Source organism: Lissotriton vulgaris, chromosome 1_1, assembly GCF_964263255.1.
Source record: "Lissotriton vulgaris chromosome 1_1, aLisVul1.2, whole genome shotgun sequence".
Taxonomy (NCBI): Eukaryota; Metazoa; Chordata; class Amphibia; order Caudata; family Salamandridae; genus Lissotriton; species Lissotriton vulgaris.
In genome coordinates, this window is record NC_141685.1 from 895,957,825 (window position 1) to 895,975,754 (window position 17,930).

The 17,930-nt window shown below is 43.8% G+C and overlaps 1 protein-coding gene across 1 annotated transcript in view; it reads right to left on the reverse strand.

Moving 5' to 3' along the window:
• Positions 1-17,930, reverse strand: part of GRIN2B (glutamate ionotropic receptor NMDA type subunit 2B) — a 516,540-nt gene that overhangs the window by 315,648 nt on the left and 182,962 nt on the right. The window contains exon 4 of the mRNA XM_086958937.1: positions 7,513-8,111. Coding sequence (XP_086815063.1) covers positions 7,513-8,111 — 599 coding nt within the window. The remainder of the gene's footprint in view (positions 1-7,512; positions 8,112-17,930) is intronic.

The following is a 17,930-nucleotide window of genomic DNA, read 5'->3' on the forward strand; positions in this document are numbered from 1 at the left end:
CCTTTCCCAACCCTTTGCTGAGCATTGCCTAGCAACCAGATGGCCTTGGCTGAGGGAGAATAGGTACAGTCCATACTCCACCGACCAACCCCTTATCCCCGCTGTGCAAAAGCCTGCTGCAACATTAGATAGATAGCTCAGAAACACTTTGTGGTGACGGACGAATGTTCATATTTTAAAAAGTGATAAATACTAACTCCATTCAAAGGTTGGACTGTTCGGACTTTGGAAAGAGATATTGTGCACTAGTACCAAGAGATATTGCAAGGGACTCTGTTGGCACAGTTTCCTATCAAGACCAGGACAGGGCCTAAACCTGGAGAGACTGTTTTAGTGTAACCTACACAGGGCAGCGAAAATTGTAGAAGGCTTGCCACTCTTCCCGCTCCAATAGGATTAGTCCGGGCTGAACTGCTAGGCCAGGTCCTCTCTGAATGGCAACAAATGCAACCACAGACTGGTTTGGCTTATTTAGTCTTCCTTAGAAGGGATCATCTCGAGTCCTATTGCACAGTAAGTACAGGGTTCATATCTGGGCATACCCGTTGAACTTAGGGGATCAGACTGCGGCACTCAATCCTCGAAATTTGACTTGATTGGGCCTCGTCAGTAAGGTGCAGCTTCAGTCCCATGGCACAGTGAGCACAGGACTCATGTCCGTCATACGTATCGCACTTTAGGGCTTCACCCCGAGGAAAACAATAAAGTAATGGGTCGATTGCTTGAATTCATCTCAGCAGCTGGTAGTTTTTCTGGGCCATAATGCAGTTCGTCGTCATAGAGAGCAGCAGACTGCTGATGAGGAGGACAAAGTTCGTGGTCAACTGACTGTAGCTTTTGTCTAGGATATTTCAAGGAAGTACTCTGCCCACAAAGGATAAGGACCTTTCCGCCCAGTTGTCAGAGCTGACGCAAGAATGGCTGTGCAGTCCAGGAGAGGACTCCCCAGCTTCATGTGAAAAGCCTCTAAACCAATGAACGCTCCCCATCCTCAGGGTGTTCCGGGCAAGTAAAAATCCCGACAATGACTTACCAGTTTCTAGGTATAGGCCCTTGAAGTTGTCTCTCCCAGGGGACATAATTAAGGCAAACCAGAACCCTTTATCCCCAGCCTGCTAGTTAAATATGGGACCAGTTTGAAACCTATCTTGTTGCATCCTGAGCTGTGCCCAGTAGCCCTGATCTATGACTCCAAGATCCTGATTGCCACATTAACTGGGCACAGGGATTTTGCCAAGAACCCCCTTTGCATTCCACAGTTCCCCTGTTGTCTTGTGTAGGAACCCTGTTTAATTTGAGTGGCTGTAATTTGGGTTTCTTAGATTTATGACTTCTTTTCAAGATTCTCACAGGGCTCAAACCTACTGAGTAACGCCGCTTTGAACCTGCAAACTCTATGAAACTACACCTCAATCATACAAGTCCCAGCTAACTTGATGCATTGCTTGCTTCATGTCTGAAACTTCAGCACCTCTGATTAGCTGGAATGAACAGAGCCACACGTAAACAAACACAAGTGTTCAGGAAGACTGCTGAGGAACTCCGACGTTTCCCTCTGAGATAACATTGGCATTGAGCTTGAAGCTTCAAGCTATTTATAGCGTAAAGCTAAACTCAGTATGCAATATATTATGTCACCGTCATATCTTGATCCTAAATAGTTCAAGTATTTTGTTTTTTTCTACTTTCAATTGGCCTATTTCTCAATCTATAAACCAAAATAAACCTCACAGAATTTATCAAGCAATTTTCCATTTCATACTGAGTTCCAAACCCCATACTATTGCCTGGAATACTTCTTGAGTGCTCGCCACAGCGATCCTTAGAAAACCAAATGTACCAAGGCTGTAACTTGATGGACCAGTTAAGTGGAATATGCATATCAGTTAAAAACGCTGAATGATCGAACTTTGGTGCCCGATATGGCTATGTCACTGTCCTAAAACTCATGCAACAAAGGAGACCTGACTACTATGATTAAACTTGAGCCTTGATAAAGTTAATTAAGGTTTAGGCCTGAGGGAAACATGTGCCTGATGAGCATCAGTTCATTAATTCACAGGATGATTGGACCTGTTTGACTGTATAAAATGTAATTGATTCATGATAGGACCAAAGGATGCATTCCCTCCTAGTTTTACTGATTTGGGCTGAGGGATGAAGCATGATGGCTAGGGTTCATCGGTTTGAACCATTGGAAGAGGGGGAATAGCAGTACCCAATTTAGAGCAATATTATTTGGCCTCCCAAATTCATCAAGTGGTGCATTGGTTAGTGGAGGAGAGCACTTAGGAGAAATAACTCCCAGGGGACATAGGAAACTCCTTATATCAGGGTTGGGATGTAATCTCCAGTGGCGGCCAACAGCATGGAAAAGTGTTGAGGCAGTACGGAGGGGAAAACAACCTTACCTCCTGCCGCCCGCCACCACGCCACGCTCTTCAGGTCCCAATGCACAGGAGCTGCACAAACAAGCTCCCAGACTCCCCTACGCCAATCCAGATGCTGCTGTCATGCTAGTATTACCCACAAGAGAGAAGCGCTGGGATTAGGCAGAGTAGGCTGGTTTCACACTCCAGCGGGGAGTGGGAGCTGGTCCTCCTGAGCCCTGCTGATATCTCCAAGCAACAGCCTGGAAATATCCAAGTGCGCATGTCAGTTTAACCGTGCTAATATGGCCGGCCAAACCGGCATGCACACTTGGTGCCCTGTGCCCACCACACCTGCTGCTGATGGCCCGATCTCAAGACTCGGCTGCGGCTCCCTCCTACATGTAACATAAAATGAGAATAAAGCTGTTTTATTAATTACTTTATTATGATTTTATTTTACATGTTTTCATGCTGATTCCAGAAGTGGGGCAATGCTCTTCTGCCATAATGGAGGAGCCGACCCTGGTAACCTCTGTAGCAAAGTTTGTCAGGCACACTGCCTCCCTGTTGGAGCGAACAGTTAAGGTGGTTTTGGGCAGGGCCCCCTTCACAAGGTTATTTATCGTTTGGGACCTTCCAGCTTTTAGAGCGCTGACAGAATCTGTGGACCTTTCAGCCTGGAGGGTGGAAGGCTGCGAGACTTTGGGGGACATGTTCCTAAACAAGGAATGTATCGCTTTTGAGGTCGCACAGGTAAGCTTCCGTATCGGGCCAATTCTTGCAGCATGCCAGTAATGCAGCCATAGTCCGGGATATATGGTCCACATTTTCAGCGGCCCCTTTTACTCCACTTACCTTTTGGAGTTGGGCGGTGGCCGCCAACTGGTCTCCCTCTTATACAAAGCCACGATAAGAGATCACAAGCCAAGAAGGTGACCTGTAGGTGCAGCTCAGGGATGGCCAGTGGGGGAGAGTGTGCGCCTTGCGGAGGACTGTGTCAAACAATGCACGATTTAAACATATACACTTCCACTTTTTGCACCACAGGTATGTCATGCCCATCCTACTACATACAATCAACCCTAGTAAGTCGACCTTCTGCCCCAGGTGCCGGTCATCCATGGCCTAATTTTTGCAACTGGCCTGGGATTGCCCTGAAGTGAATGAATATTGGTTGAGAGTATTGGCCCAGGTGAGGACTGTGGTATGGATTTCTGTGGACATGGACCCTGCTGTATGTCTCTTGGGTGACATCTATAGGCAGAGTGATCAGAAAATGGCCTGTAAATTCCTGCATCTGATTTTAATACTGGCCAAGAGCCGGGTGGCAATCACATAGATGGGTCAGCAATGTCAGCGTGTGGAGCAGTGGGTGACAGATATGGCGGAGTGGGTCGTAGCTCAGTAATCTGCCTGAAGGGTTGCAGGCATGATGACAAAGCGGTCAAAGACCGAGGGGGTGGTAGAAACTCCTGGGCAGATCTATGGACCCAGAGGGTACTGGAAAATCCTCCTCCACGGATGACGAAGGGGTCACTTGTCACAGATGAGGACTGGCTTGACCAGCCGTCATAATTAACCCTGGGCGAAGCACTACGCTACGCTTGCGGAGTTTGCGAAGTTTGCGCAACTTTGCACTACGCGAGCTGCACGTAGCACAGTGCGAACACGCGTAGTGCAGTGTAGCGTAGTGCAGCGCTCATTTTTTGCTTGTTCGCTGTCCTGAACGTCATGTTCGCGACCGTGAGCAAGCAAAATGACATCCCGGCGAGATTCTCAACGCGGGGAGGTAAGGTTTTTCAATGTGAGTGGTTGCGCATACTCACGACCGCTCTCAATGAGAAACTACCAGTTCGCGTTGAGAAAGCTGCAGCTCGAATAATAATCTACTCGAGCAGCAGAAAACTACAGCTCGCACTGTGCAAGATGTCGTTTTCAATGATTGCACAGTGCCGGATGCATGTCCACACTGTGCAATAATTGAAATCGCATCTTGCACAGTGCGAACATGCTACTACGCAGCGCGCGTAGTGCTATGTGAAGTTCGCGTAGTGCGAAGTGTACTTCGCGTAGTTTCGCGTAGCCTTAGTCATGATCCCTAGGAGGCTTTTGGGGGGATACTTGGTTACTGTTCAGGATGGTTGTGCAGTGTGCAAGTCTTGTGTCATTATTTTGATAAAGTAATGATTCTACTGTATGAACTTACCTTACGTGTGACATTGTTGACAATGGCATTTGCTTATGGAACGGTTGGTTCTTGTTTACCCGATTGAAAATAGTAAAATATGTCTTTTAAAAAAAAATGGATTCACAACGGGTTAAATAATCAATTTTCACAACTTCACTGGACTGTGAATGATCCCACAACTCATTCAAGGACAAAGTCACCCGATGCCCTGGAACCCCATTGGTGAAAAAAAATACCCACACAGGATACTGCCCAGTAACTTTTGACAGTCCATGAATCCAGAGGTAAGATCTTATAATCTGATGCCTGAAGCAGGGCTATCCTTCAGCGTATTCAAATCTTACAAACTCTTTCCTCGGAAAACAGAGCTATCCCACTGGTCACACAGTTCTCTTAGGCTCAAGCATGAAACAGGAGGGCTATCTCCCAGCTTTCCCACTTTTTAAAGGTTCAGAGTATAATATTATCACTCTGCTTAGAAAGATCTTCCTGGCACAGGCTTAAGCCAGCAGTGCTCTGCTTCAGCGAACATCGATCATATAGGCTCAGCCTGGAGAGTGATCGCCCAGGTGGCACGCGCCTTGCAGGCCTCAGAGAGCAGAGCCAGCCCCATGATAACACAGATTTCATAGGCTTCAACCGCAGACATAAGAACATTGCTCTGTTACACAGATCAGACATAGGGTTCAGACAGCAGTGCTAGGCTTCGGTTCACACATAGCTCCTAAACTGAGACATCAAACAGCAGTACTGTCACTTATGTTAGGCAAATGTAAACTAAATGCAGCGTCGGACAGCAGAGCTGTCCCAACGCTTTATAAATGTCCTACTAACGTAAGTTAGCAAAGCTGTCCCTTAAACTGCACAATATATGACAGACTCAAGCAGAAGAGATGTCCCTTCAGTAACAAATAGTTTGCACACATCAAACAGCAGAGCAATCCCTCAAGTAACATAAACTGTACACACTCCAGCTTCAGACAATACATGTATCTCTACAGTCACACATATCTTGCAGACTGGTGTCAGGTAGCAGAGTTATCTCTCAGTGGCGGTTCCTGCGTTGAGGCGGAGGAGCGTTGCCCCACTGCTCAAAAGGAAAAATACAATGACAATAATGTATTGTTATTATCTTTGTATTTTTCCTATTGCAGTCAGTGATAGGGCGAGGCAGCGCGGCGAAGCGCAGGGGGAGGAGTGCTTTGGCCCTCTTGGGCTGGCCAAACAGTCATGTGCACTTTACATATTTCCCACCTCGCTGCATTACACAGCCTGGTGAGGAACATGCACAGGCTCCCTGTACCAATCTGAGCGCCAAACCACAGCGCTCAGGCCAACTACAACGCTGCATTGCAGCATTGTGATTGGCTCAAAAGAGACTGTGTACCCGGGTGCTTCCTGCTGCAGGCTGGGATTGGAGACCGCAAGATGAAGTGGACGGTTTCAGGTAAGTCCTTTTTATTGTTTTCCAACCCCCTGTCCCACCAACCCCGCCCGGGATCAGCCACTACTGCAATCGCTGAAAAAATGAAGGAGAACACTGGTTTCACACAGCAGAGCTATCCTTCCGGTTACAACTCTGTTCCTTAGCCTCTGGGGTACAGGACATGTGAAGCTGTTGATAGCACCTTAGGGACTAATCTGCAATCAGAGCAGAGAGAGCATGCTCTTAACTGACAACTTTACAGTAGCCAACCCCAGCAGAATGTAGATTCATATCCTTCCCTGTAAATGTGAGTGAGGTCCAAGCAGCAGACCAAACTGTGGCTGTCTATCGGAGACTTTGCGACATTGGGTGTCTTTCAGAAGCCCCTATCTTTGCAGACATCCCTCAATGGGGTCGCCAGATGGGAATGTTAGGAGCTGATAGCTCAACAAACAGAAGTGTGCAGTAACTTCCAGTCAGCATCTCTGCCTGTCCCAAGCAACAAAGTCTAAAGGTATGAAAAAAGCCTCACTGACTGAAAAAAACATCCAGTTTTAAACTTCAGTGACCAATAGACCTCGCATCAAAAGTCATGGGTGCTCCAAATTGTAACCCCCCCTCCCCCCTGTAGAACTGGACACAATTTAAAACCTTGTGCTCTAGAAGTTTGCAAAATGTTGGGATTTTTTCTCCAATTTGCATATTTTTCAGCAAAATCATTTGCAGTAGGAAATTTCTACTGCAAAACGACAGGGCCAGATTTTCAGTAATTATAAAAATTGAAAAAACACATGCAGATCTTTCACCTATTTTGTTAAAAAAATACACTCAAAATGTTAATTTACTGCATTTTTTAAATGTAAGTATTATGAGGGATGTTCAATTATTTTGCCGAGAGAAAATATTTGCTAAATAATTTTGCAGTATTTTCCTCCCAGGAAAATCAATGCAAAATATCAAATTTAATGAAAAAAAATATTTTTCCACACAATTGTATGAAAGCCAGAGAACTCACAGGAACGCACACTCAACCAGCCTTTCTCAACATATGGAATAAGACTCTAAAATAATCTTCATTTGCATCCGAGACCTGCTCCTTTGGGTTACCAATAACAGAAAAGTCTCAAAGCTCACATCATCTCTATCTTCCCATCATGTGAGACTGAAACCTCGCCTCTTGATGCAGTTTCTTCTTTAATTCCTTGCATTTATTGCCCTAAATTCTCAATGCAAACATACCTGCAGGTTTATGTTTATGTGTTGGATCCTGCTACTATGTACAGCACTCAACTGTTCCCTCTAGGGTTGTGTTAACACTTTATGAATACCTCCAATTAAATAAAATAAAATGAACAAAATAAATAATCAGAAGTGAAGTGCTGTAATATTGCACCTTCCGATTTAGGATTGTAGAGCCAACTTACACCTGTCTTTCCTCCAAACATTCTACTATCCTTGAATTGGATGAGGTCCATACATGCACCTGACTGATCTCCCTTGTGCTTGTTTGTGGAACCAGAGCTCACCTGTTCAGCATGTTGGATTGGTAAATCCGTTTCTCCTGAGTGTTGAAGCAGCTGGTCCGGGGCGCTGGGATGAACTTGTGCTCTGACCGCATAGTTGACGCTGCTGTGGTAATGATGGCAATCCCATCTCGCACCCTGGCGGGAAGGTCATAGTCCCACTCGTCATAGGATACTGAGATGAGCCCAGTTGGAAACTCCGCTGGCACAGTGTCCGTGTCCCCCGCCACCAGGCTGGGTACGATCCACGTGTACCCGTAGCCAGTAAGCCCCACTGAGTGGGCTACCTCAAAGATGTACGTGGCCTCCTCCTTAGTGCAGTAGAGCAGGATCACAGGACTCTGTAGCTTCTTGAGCTGGTTTTGGATTTTGGAGTCCCCGTCATCCAGGGACATGTCGAGTACAATGACCTCCTCCAGCTCCCAGCCCACAAAACTGTTCTCAATGGTGCTTCGTATCTTGTTAACAAAGTCCTGGTAACCAGGGAAGTAGGTGGTGACAATGGAGAAGATGTACCAGTCATACTCCTCCATGATGTTTAACATGACGGAGGCTTGCTGCTCGATGGACGGACCAAACTGGAAGAACATAGAGGATTCCTCCTAAAAACCAAAAGAAGAAAGGGTTACTAGACCAATAAAGGCAATTAGTAAAACTAGTGTAAAAACATATTCATGCAAGAGCCGTTTGGATCTAAAGACAATGTGCATTGAGGATTTGAAGAGCTACAATTTGAATTAAACTCTAAGATTTTTGTCTTGCTAAGCAACTTTGAAGAAGCTCGTTGCAAAGAACACTAGCTAAGGACATTGGTGTGCTCTTAAAGGCTATTTCCATCCATATAGTTAAAAAACAAAGAAGTCTCATTCACATAACCTGAATCACATTTTATAATCTGGGTGGACACCTGGCTGGGCTCAGCAGAAGTGACTCAAAAACCTTGAACAAGAAATTCAAATGTGCAATATGCTGAAACATTGATGTGTATGTTTGCTCCCTTTTGGAGTTAAATAAATGTACACTGCTGGACATGACCCTCCCTACAGGAACATCTAAAACGTTTTGCCTTCATTCCCTTCCTTTGCGAAACACGTTTTTGTTAGCTTTTTGGACTCTTTGCACTTTACCACTGCTAACCAATGCTACAGTGCTTGTGCTCTCTCCTTCCAACATGGTAAATTTGGCTTACACCTGTTTGGTCCATTAATTTACATATACGTCCCTAACATTTGGTACTACATGTACAGAGGGCTTATAAATTAAATGCTACTAGTGGGCTGCAGGCAGCACTCATTGTGCCACCCATGAAAGTAGCCTTTTAAAACATGTGTGTAGTGTGGTTGTTTTAAACTACCATTTTCGACCTGGCAAAACAAACCTTTTGCCAGGATAAAAACCCTCCTTTTAAATACTTCTAAGGCACCCCTAAGGTAGGTCCTAAAGACTAATCGGGCAGGTGCATTATATTTAAAAAGTAGGACATGTGTGTTTAAGTTTTACATGTCCAGGAAGTGAAAAACTCATAAAATATCGTTTCACTTCTGTAAGGCCTATCCCTTCCATTGACTAACCTTATTACATTTAACAAGTGCTAACTTTGGATTGGGAGCAGATAGATGGATAGAGATATGCTGTTTTGACTCAAATGAATTGCAATTTTAAATCCTTTTCAATGGCAAAGTCATATTTTTAATCACAATATTCTGAAAACGTCACTTTTAGAAAGTATTCATTTTCTTGTCATAACCATTTGTGCACTCTGCCATATCCTGGGTCACATGATTGTGAATGGCTCTGCTGTTGGGGGTTTTGTGTATCTCTTTCAGAGAGTGACACAAAGGAGAGTAAGTGTAGACAGGATGGTCCATCCTGCCAGGGTGGCTGGGAGAGGAGCTTATTGGAGACCTACAGTTTTGTAAATCTTACCTGGGGCATTATTTAGAGAGCCGCCACCACCGAGAGTCACTTTCACCTTGCTGGGGCTGCTGTTGAGGAAGCCGCCACCACTGAGAGTCACCGGGGCAATTCCAGCTAGGACGAACGCCGGAGGTGTGGCGAACTACGCCTCCCAGCGACCCCTGCGGTGCGCACGCCGCTGCGCCACCAGACAGCGCCAGGAGGCGCCCAAAAAGGACGGTGGGGCTCCCGCGGTGCGGGAGCGGAGCTCATTGCAGACCTGCAGTTTTGTAAATCTTACCGGGGCATTATTTAGAGAGCCGCCACCACCGAGAGTCACTTTCACCTTGCTGGGGCTGCTGTTGAGGGAGCCACCACCGCCGAGAGTCACCGGGGCAATTCCAGCTAGGACGGACGCCGGAGGGGGATCCAAACTAAGCCTCCCAGCGTCCTCTGCGGCGCGCACACCGCTGACGCCACCAAACCGTGCCAGAAGGCGCCCAAAAGAACGGTCGGGCTCCCGTGGCGCGGGACGCGCGCAGGTGCGCCCGGGCTTTGAGCGGGCCCGTTTGTGCCCGTCCGGGACTGTTCGAGGCCAGGCAGGGCCACCTCCCTGATACCGCCATTCCAAAGACAGCAGGACCCTGCAGTGGTGAGTGGGGTGTATTTCTCAAGCACCCATTGAATGTCTCGTGCAAATAACATCATGGGCAAATGAAAACCAACCACAGCAGCACGTAATGCTACGTCTACGTCTTTAGATACCCTGTTGGAAAGGGCGATGTATATAGTCAGTACCGAGATTGAACTGACTGAGAGAATATTTTGTCCCTGGGTCTCACAAAACCCCAATCTGCAGTACAAGTTGAGAATACTAATATAAGCGACCTTCAAATAATGATACATAATGAGGCTGACCACTGTCCACACACATTAATTGGACAGAAATCACTGGGCGCGGAAGGCACTGACCATATAGGTGCAATAGTAGACTCTGTATTTGGGAGTTGTCCAATTGATATTCCAGGTTTGGCTAATTGGTACATATCCCCTAACCCTGAAGTATGCGGAGCGAAAAGGAAGAGGAAGGCGGCAAAACCAGTTTGCTCCAAACGGAAACAACCCCCACGCTTGAATTCAAAATGCACAACATTGAATACATGGATTAAGGGCCCGAAGGCCCTAGAAGACTCAATCCCTAGTAGTGACTCAATTGATTTAGTTTATTTGGATGTTTTAAGTAATTTTGTATATACACAGATGGAGTCCACACAGACTGCCTTTTCTAATTTTACACTTGGGGACACTGCCATAGATATTATTATTGACACACTGCATGAACGTGTTAAAGGGATTGTGGATAAAGTTTTGCAAAGCTATGGAAGCGTCTAGATAGCTTGGAATCTTTAACCACCAAGGCAAAATCTCGCTGTAGGGAACCTAATCAGCTGCCTCAACAGGCCAGTCCTCAGGGAAATTTAGCCCAGAGTGGGGAATATGTACCCTAAACTGCAAAGTTGCCATTTGCCCCTGTGATATTAATAGTAAAACTAATTATCCCACAGTCTTAAAAACATGCAGTGGACCTGCTAATACTCAAAATATGACTGTCACTGGTGCCCATGACGGCCCGACAGTCCGCTCGAGTACTGTCGATATTAATACCGGTGGACATGTTGAGCCAAATAAGGATGTTTTAAATCTACCCCCAGCATCCTGCCCGTATGCTTTGGTTCTTGCAGGGGTACCCCCATTAGAGAAAAATAAACTAGAGTCCTGGGAACAACTACGGAACAAAATTGTGGATTGGCTGGTTAAACATAAATGGTACAGGAGGTGGGATATACATGATATTTTAATGGTACGAAGGGTAGGCTGGGTGGGACCAGCAGAAAAAACTATTAGGGGTGATTGTATTGTCATCAACTTTCGCCGACCAGGTATTGTTAGATCTATACTAGCTGTTAGAGAGACTAATTGCCCCCTACCCACAAACATCTGCACACTACCCCTCAGCTTTTTCTATAGACCACCACCGACACAGCGTGCACTTATTAGCCCATTTTTCCAGTCAGTAAATAGGTTTTCAGCCTCTCCGATCTAGACACTCTTGATTGACCTTTTTCTAAATCTCAACTGACTGACTCTGTATTCATGGCACCCATGGATATTTTTTAAATCAATATTGAAACTGAGGTGGAAATCATTTCTCCAAATGATCATTCTGATTCATTACTACGGGTGCTGAGCTGGAAAGTGGCTGGTCTGGCTTCTAAACTAAACATTGAACAATGGGTTAATATGGTAAATAAATTTGATATCCTTATTTTCCAGGAGACCTAGGCAACTAAAGAGTTATAGCTAGAAGGATATTTGTGTTTTAATATCATACCCCCTTATCCTAGACACGGTAGACCCTCAGGCGGCTTATCAATATGGGTTAGCATTGCATCATGTGGTAGAGTAAAATTAATTCCCATAAAAAATGCTAATTTTCAAGTATTGATTTATACACAGGGGGTTTCTATTTGTTTTATTCATTTTTATAATAATTACTTTTTAACCACACCTAATGTTAATTTTGTTAATCTTTTTAATTTTATTTTGGACATGGATAATTTGCTGGGAAAGCATAAACCAGTAGGGATATGTCTGGGGGTGACTTTAATGTGAAGCTAGCAGGGGGAAATACTGGGAGTCCCACCCAGCATATCTCAGTTAACCCATGTAAGAGAGGATATGAAGTAATAGACCACTTATCAAATAGCAGCCTTTTAAATGTTATGGATATCGCTTCTGTAAATAATGAGGAAAATCCGCCACCCACTTATAGAGGTTTTGGACGAGCCTCAACTATAGACTATGTTTTTATATCTGCACCATTAGAAGAGCATTTAGTTTTGGCAGAGGTCAGGGCATCTACTTTTGGGGACCACAATCCTAACTTAGTTTCTTTTAGGGCATCCAAATGACCCAACAACAGAAAGGAGCCAGGGGCTGGCAATATAGAACTCTCCACTGATAGCCTAAGAGTTAAATGGAAGGGCATGGACTCCCCGAAGGTGTTCCAAAAGTTGGTAAAAACCTATCAATCGCTTTGTGAGACGTGCCTCACATTGGCCAACCCTAACCCAGAGGCAGTTTCTGCTTTTATCTTACTTTGCGCAGGCATTAAAAAATTGATCTCTAGACCTGTAGCTACACCGAAATTTGAGCCCAGGTGGTTTGATAACATATGCTCTAGGGCTAACAGTGAACTCGGAGCCGCCCTATCTGTTTCCCCTAGGGACCCTAACCTTATTAGAGCGCTAAGGTATACTTATAAAGATGCAGTAAAGCACAGACAAGATGTGGTACTAAAAGAGCATTGGAGTAACCTGGCCTGTGCTGCTAAGCTTAACAATACAAATGGTTTTTGGTTAGCCACTACGTCATTGAGAGCGTTTGGTAATACATTCACCCCGCTAAGTTGTAATATAACAAGCGAAGCGTGGGTAGCCCATTTTTCAAAAATATATGCTTCCACGTCTCAATGTGAAGATATTCTTGCAAACCTCAGTCTTGTTCAAATTCAAATATCTTTATCAGAAGTTGAGGATACAATAAACCAGAGCCTGGGAAATAAAGCCCCGGGCCCGGACGGGCTACCAATTGACCTTATAAAATTTAGGCCAGAGTTTTGGGCTCCCTTGCTACTCAATATTTTTAATAATTTAACAATAACTAAAATTCCAAATACCTGGTCCACACCTGTAATCGTCCTCATTTTCAAAAAGGGAGATAGGTCTAATCCAAGCTGCTTTAGACCAATTTCTCTAATTGACAATACTCTTAAGCTATTGGGGAGAGTTTTATTTAACAAAATCAGAACTTGGGTAGAGGATAAAAACATAATAAATAAATGCCAGCTGGGTTTCCGAAATCATCTTGGAACGGTGGAACAGTGTCTGAATCTTAATTTAATTATAGGGAAATATACCATCACCCAATACAGTCCCCTCTAACTGCATTTATGGATCTTACATCTGCTTTTGATTTTGTTAATAGATCCAGGCTTTGGCAATGCCTCTTAGATTATGGATTGGACAAAGATATGGTACACTTTTTAGCATATCTGCACAGGGACCTAAGGGCTCGGGTAAGAATAAGCATGGATGGGGCAGTTTCAGGGTACATAGTAGTTGGTAGAGGCATCAGACAAGGGTGCGTTCTTGCACCACTTTTATTTATTTTATATGTTAACGAGCTACATAATATACTGTCCAGCCAAACTACAGATGTTCCAATAATTAATGGTAAGAAACTGCCCGTCCTATTATATGCAGATGATGCTGTTTTAATGGGGCGTACACCTAACGCTCTATGAATTTTAGTTAGGGGTTTTGTAGCTTTTATGAATAGTTTGAATCTCTGTACAAATAAAAAAAAAATGGGGTTTCATAAACCTGAAAAGTGTCCAGGCTGTATAAAACAGATTCTGCAGGAGAATTTTGGGTTTACCAATTTCTTCATCTACTTTTATTTGTCATAATGAGCTAAGATTACCTTACTCAGAGGACTATATTAGGTCCCGCCCTGCCATGTTTTGGCTAAAGGTCTTGCATAATCCAGCAGCCTCGTTAACAAGGGAGATCTTGGCTGATTGTCTAAAATGTGACAGGGGTGGTGACATACCGTGGCTAGCGGATGTGCAGGCAAATTTAACAGCAGTCAATCTTGGCCATGTTTTTTATAAACCTGAACAATTAGATGGAATTGACAGAAAGACCATTCGTAAAGTTTTATATAAACATTATGGGGATATAAGATATGCACAGGAGTCCATCAAAGTATCCGTGGGACAATATATATTAATGGCAGAAGAAGGCGGACCTCCTTCTTGTGTTCCAGTTAGCTATCTCTTAATCGTTGGGAGCGAAGCCTTCTTTTTCGCCTTAGATCAGGTACAATAAAATATTTGCTGTGCTTCCCCATAGGCTATCAACCCAACATTGAGGATATGGTTTACCCATGTGGCAATTTAGGAAAACAGTCTATGCTGCATTTCTTGTTTTTCTGCACCTTTTATCAAAAATATAGTATGCATCTATTGATACTGTTTTTTAGGATAAAAGGAATGGCGGATTTTAAGGTTGCATATAAAATCATTCTTCAGCTTAAAGATGATGATTTAACATATCGAGTGTGCACCTTTTTGAAAATTGCTATTCGTTCGCGTTCTTCTATAGATTCCTGAACGCTGGATTAGGATGTACTATATGCACTTTTGGATTTTATATTTAAACAGGGCAACATGCAATATGAATAATATGTGGGTATACAGAGCACTATGTATAGAATCTAATACTTTTTTCTTCTTGTTGCTATCTTTCCCCATTTTTACTTACACTTTGCACATTGGCACTTTATATAAAGCTGCTATTTGTAACTCTAACGTGACCTAATAACTTGTCCATCTCTGCTTCTACTCCCTGAAACATTTGCACTTTGGCACCTTAGTTTTGGCTGCTATTGATTATGTGTGATAATCCTGTAATATCTTTATTGACTGGTTTTTTATCCGAATTTTGTTTTAAAATTTTAATGATGACAGACTATGTAAGCGATTATGAGAAATGCTTGCACTTTTATGGATAATGCATATCCGAATAAAGACCAATGAAACTGAAACTGTACCCTGCGCCCACTTACATTTCAAAGGGCGTTGTCTCCAGCACACCCAGAGGAACTTGCCAGTAGCCTTGTGTCAGAACCAGATATGGAGGTATTATAGGAATCCCTCACACAAAGGCTGGCACCAGACATACATATTGGACCTCCAGAGCCACTCAGAAGAACACTCCTGGACATGTGGCAGTTACAGATGAAGGACTGCTCTACTGCTAGAAAAGGAAGAGTGGACCTGTTTGCCTTCATCCAAGACTGCCCAGAATGACTCCAAATGGTTAATTGGCTGACCTGTGTGAGCCACGGGGACACAACAAGCTTCAGAGACCTCCCTCCAACTGCTTAGCTGACCTGTTGCAAATGGACCTGCTTGGACTTGTGAATAAACCCGCCTAAGCCTGCTGCTGTCTTCTGCTTGAGTGAGTCCCTGATCCCCAAGATGTGCCTCCCCTGGTCTCAGACCCTTGGCTAGCATCAGAGAGAACTCCTTCTTGCCTAATTGAAGGTTCCATTAAATGCAGCGCAAAGCGACGTGAAGTCCCGCAAAGCCTTACCACACAGCTGAGAGCTTCATCGGAACCAATGGCAAGCAACGCAAAACCCTGCAAAGCCTCGCCCTATAGCAGAAATCTTCATTGGAACGGATGCCGAGCGACACAAAGCCCCAAAAAGCCTCACTGCACAGCTGAAAGCTTCATCGGAACTGACGTCCAGCGGTGCAAAGCCCTGCAAAGCCTTGCCACACAGCTAAAAGCCTCATCGGAACTGACACCGAATAAGGCAAAGCTCCGCAAAGGAAGATCGCTCAGACCTCATACCAAGGACATATGGCACAACTCCCAGCAGGCCAAACTTGGTCATGTGCCTGGCCTGTGCTCCATTGCGGTTGTCCTCAAATTATTGCTTTGTGCTGGTCCAGTGTGACCAGATACAGTTGGCGCATTCTGCTTCTTGATGCTATTTTTACTTCAACGTTTAAAATTCAATATCTCCGGATCAACTGAATGGATGTTTCTCATTTTGTTCTCATTTTATTTATAATTTACTTTATTTTTCTAAATTGGGTTGGGATTTTTTGTTTTTTGGGTTTTCACTTTATTACAGTTTGTGTGCTGCATAAATCAATAACATATTACCCCTAAATTAAGCTAGACTACTAGCGTGTTAAGCACAGGCTAACTTAGTGACTTTGTTGATCAGTCTGGCAAGGATTGTGGCTGTTGCCTATGTGGGGTTCCCATCCTCTCAACCAATAACCCCATTTCTTACAGCCCAGAAAACAAAATAGATTCCCATAAACCCCAAGGGTTTGCCAAATATCAAATGATAAGCTTGTGTTGGGTTGCTGAATCTAGTTGCCATTAAGGGCTCTCACAAACAATAAACTCCATCCAATAAGCATTGATCTAGTTTACAGAGTCGGTCAATATTCAAAGTCTAAGTAGAGAAATAAAGAGGGAGAGACTTTACTAGATTACAATATGTCTAACGGCTGTGCACAACATAAACTAACCCTGCATCAGCCACAATGATTAACATCAACTTGACTAGAAACAGTGATAACGTTGAGGGACTTATTAGCAATCTGTGCTTTAACCACCCTTCTACCTGGCCACTTATTACAAAGAGAACAATTCTAGAAACAGCTTTTTCTTGGAGGCGGCATTTTGGAGGGAGGAAACTAATTTCACTCCGTTCTAAGATGGATGTTGGTGCACAAAAATAAGAAAAGTCAGATCTCAATTGTGTTATGTTGTAATGTTCTTATGTACAGCTGTGCCCAATTTTTAATAGTGTCTTAGAGGTGTCAGTGTGTGAAAGGTTTTGGTATAAGACGTGGTGAACCTTTGTGGATTGTGCTATATTGTCTGATTCTGTGAGTGTTTGTACCTATTAGTAAATGCACATGTGTTGCTTTTATTTTCTTTGACCTGCTCCCCGGACTCACTGGTTTCCTTGCATTCTAATTTCTGTTGTTGGGGAAGGTGCTGCAGATTGCACATTTAACCTATAGTGTCCGATTTACAGAAGCATTTAGGTGTAAAGGAAACAAAACTACAAGAGTACTCTACATACTCTTCCATGCCCTTGTGAATTGGTCCTGAAATATTCAACTCTGTATACAACTTAAAAGAGGGTAAAGTCCTTTCTAGTTGTGTTACGTGTATAGAAATATTACCATTTTAGATGTTTTGAAGCCAATTCATAAAGGCACGTAAGAACAGTGGTCGAAGTGGGTGGGGTCTGAGGGGCATGACATGCCCGTACTTTCCGAATTTAAGAAAAAACGTTCCCCAAGTTTTTGCGAAAAGAGAACAGTTTCGAGATGTTAACTCTGATAGTTGAAATGCTTCAGCTGAACTGTGCTGTGAAACCTAGGGAGGGCAGACAGCTAATCAAGCCTTCTTGCCAGGGTGACTGCCTGAAAGAAATGTAAACGTGCACAATTGGTTAGTCTATAAATGTGAAGGGTGCCTAGAAGCAGGTATTGGCTTCAATTGACGGAATTACTTGAAACTTCCTGATGACACAGATTTAACCTTTTTGAGTGATAATGTAAGGGAGTTACCAGCTGAGCTACGAAGTGTATGCTTTTAATGGAGAGTTATAAAAAAGTTGCAGAATGTACAGTTTGGGCACTACTAAAATCTGACTTTTCAAAAGCACTTTATCTTAAACCTTTTTGCGCATTCTCTAACACCCTACTTTATACAGTGTGTGTAATCCAAGTTTAAAATAATGACTTACACATACACAGTGCTTTCTGTCACAGATTGGTACCTTAGAGCACTAAACATTCATAAGTCACTATCCTCCACTACATCAACTAGGGTTTAAATCTGAGGTTCTCTTGTTAC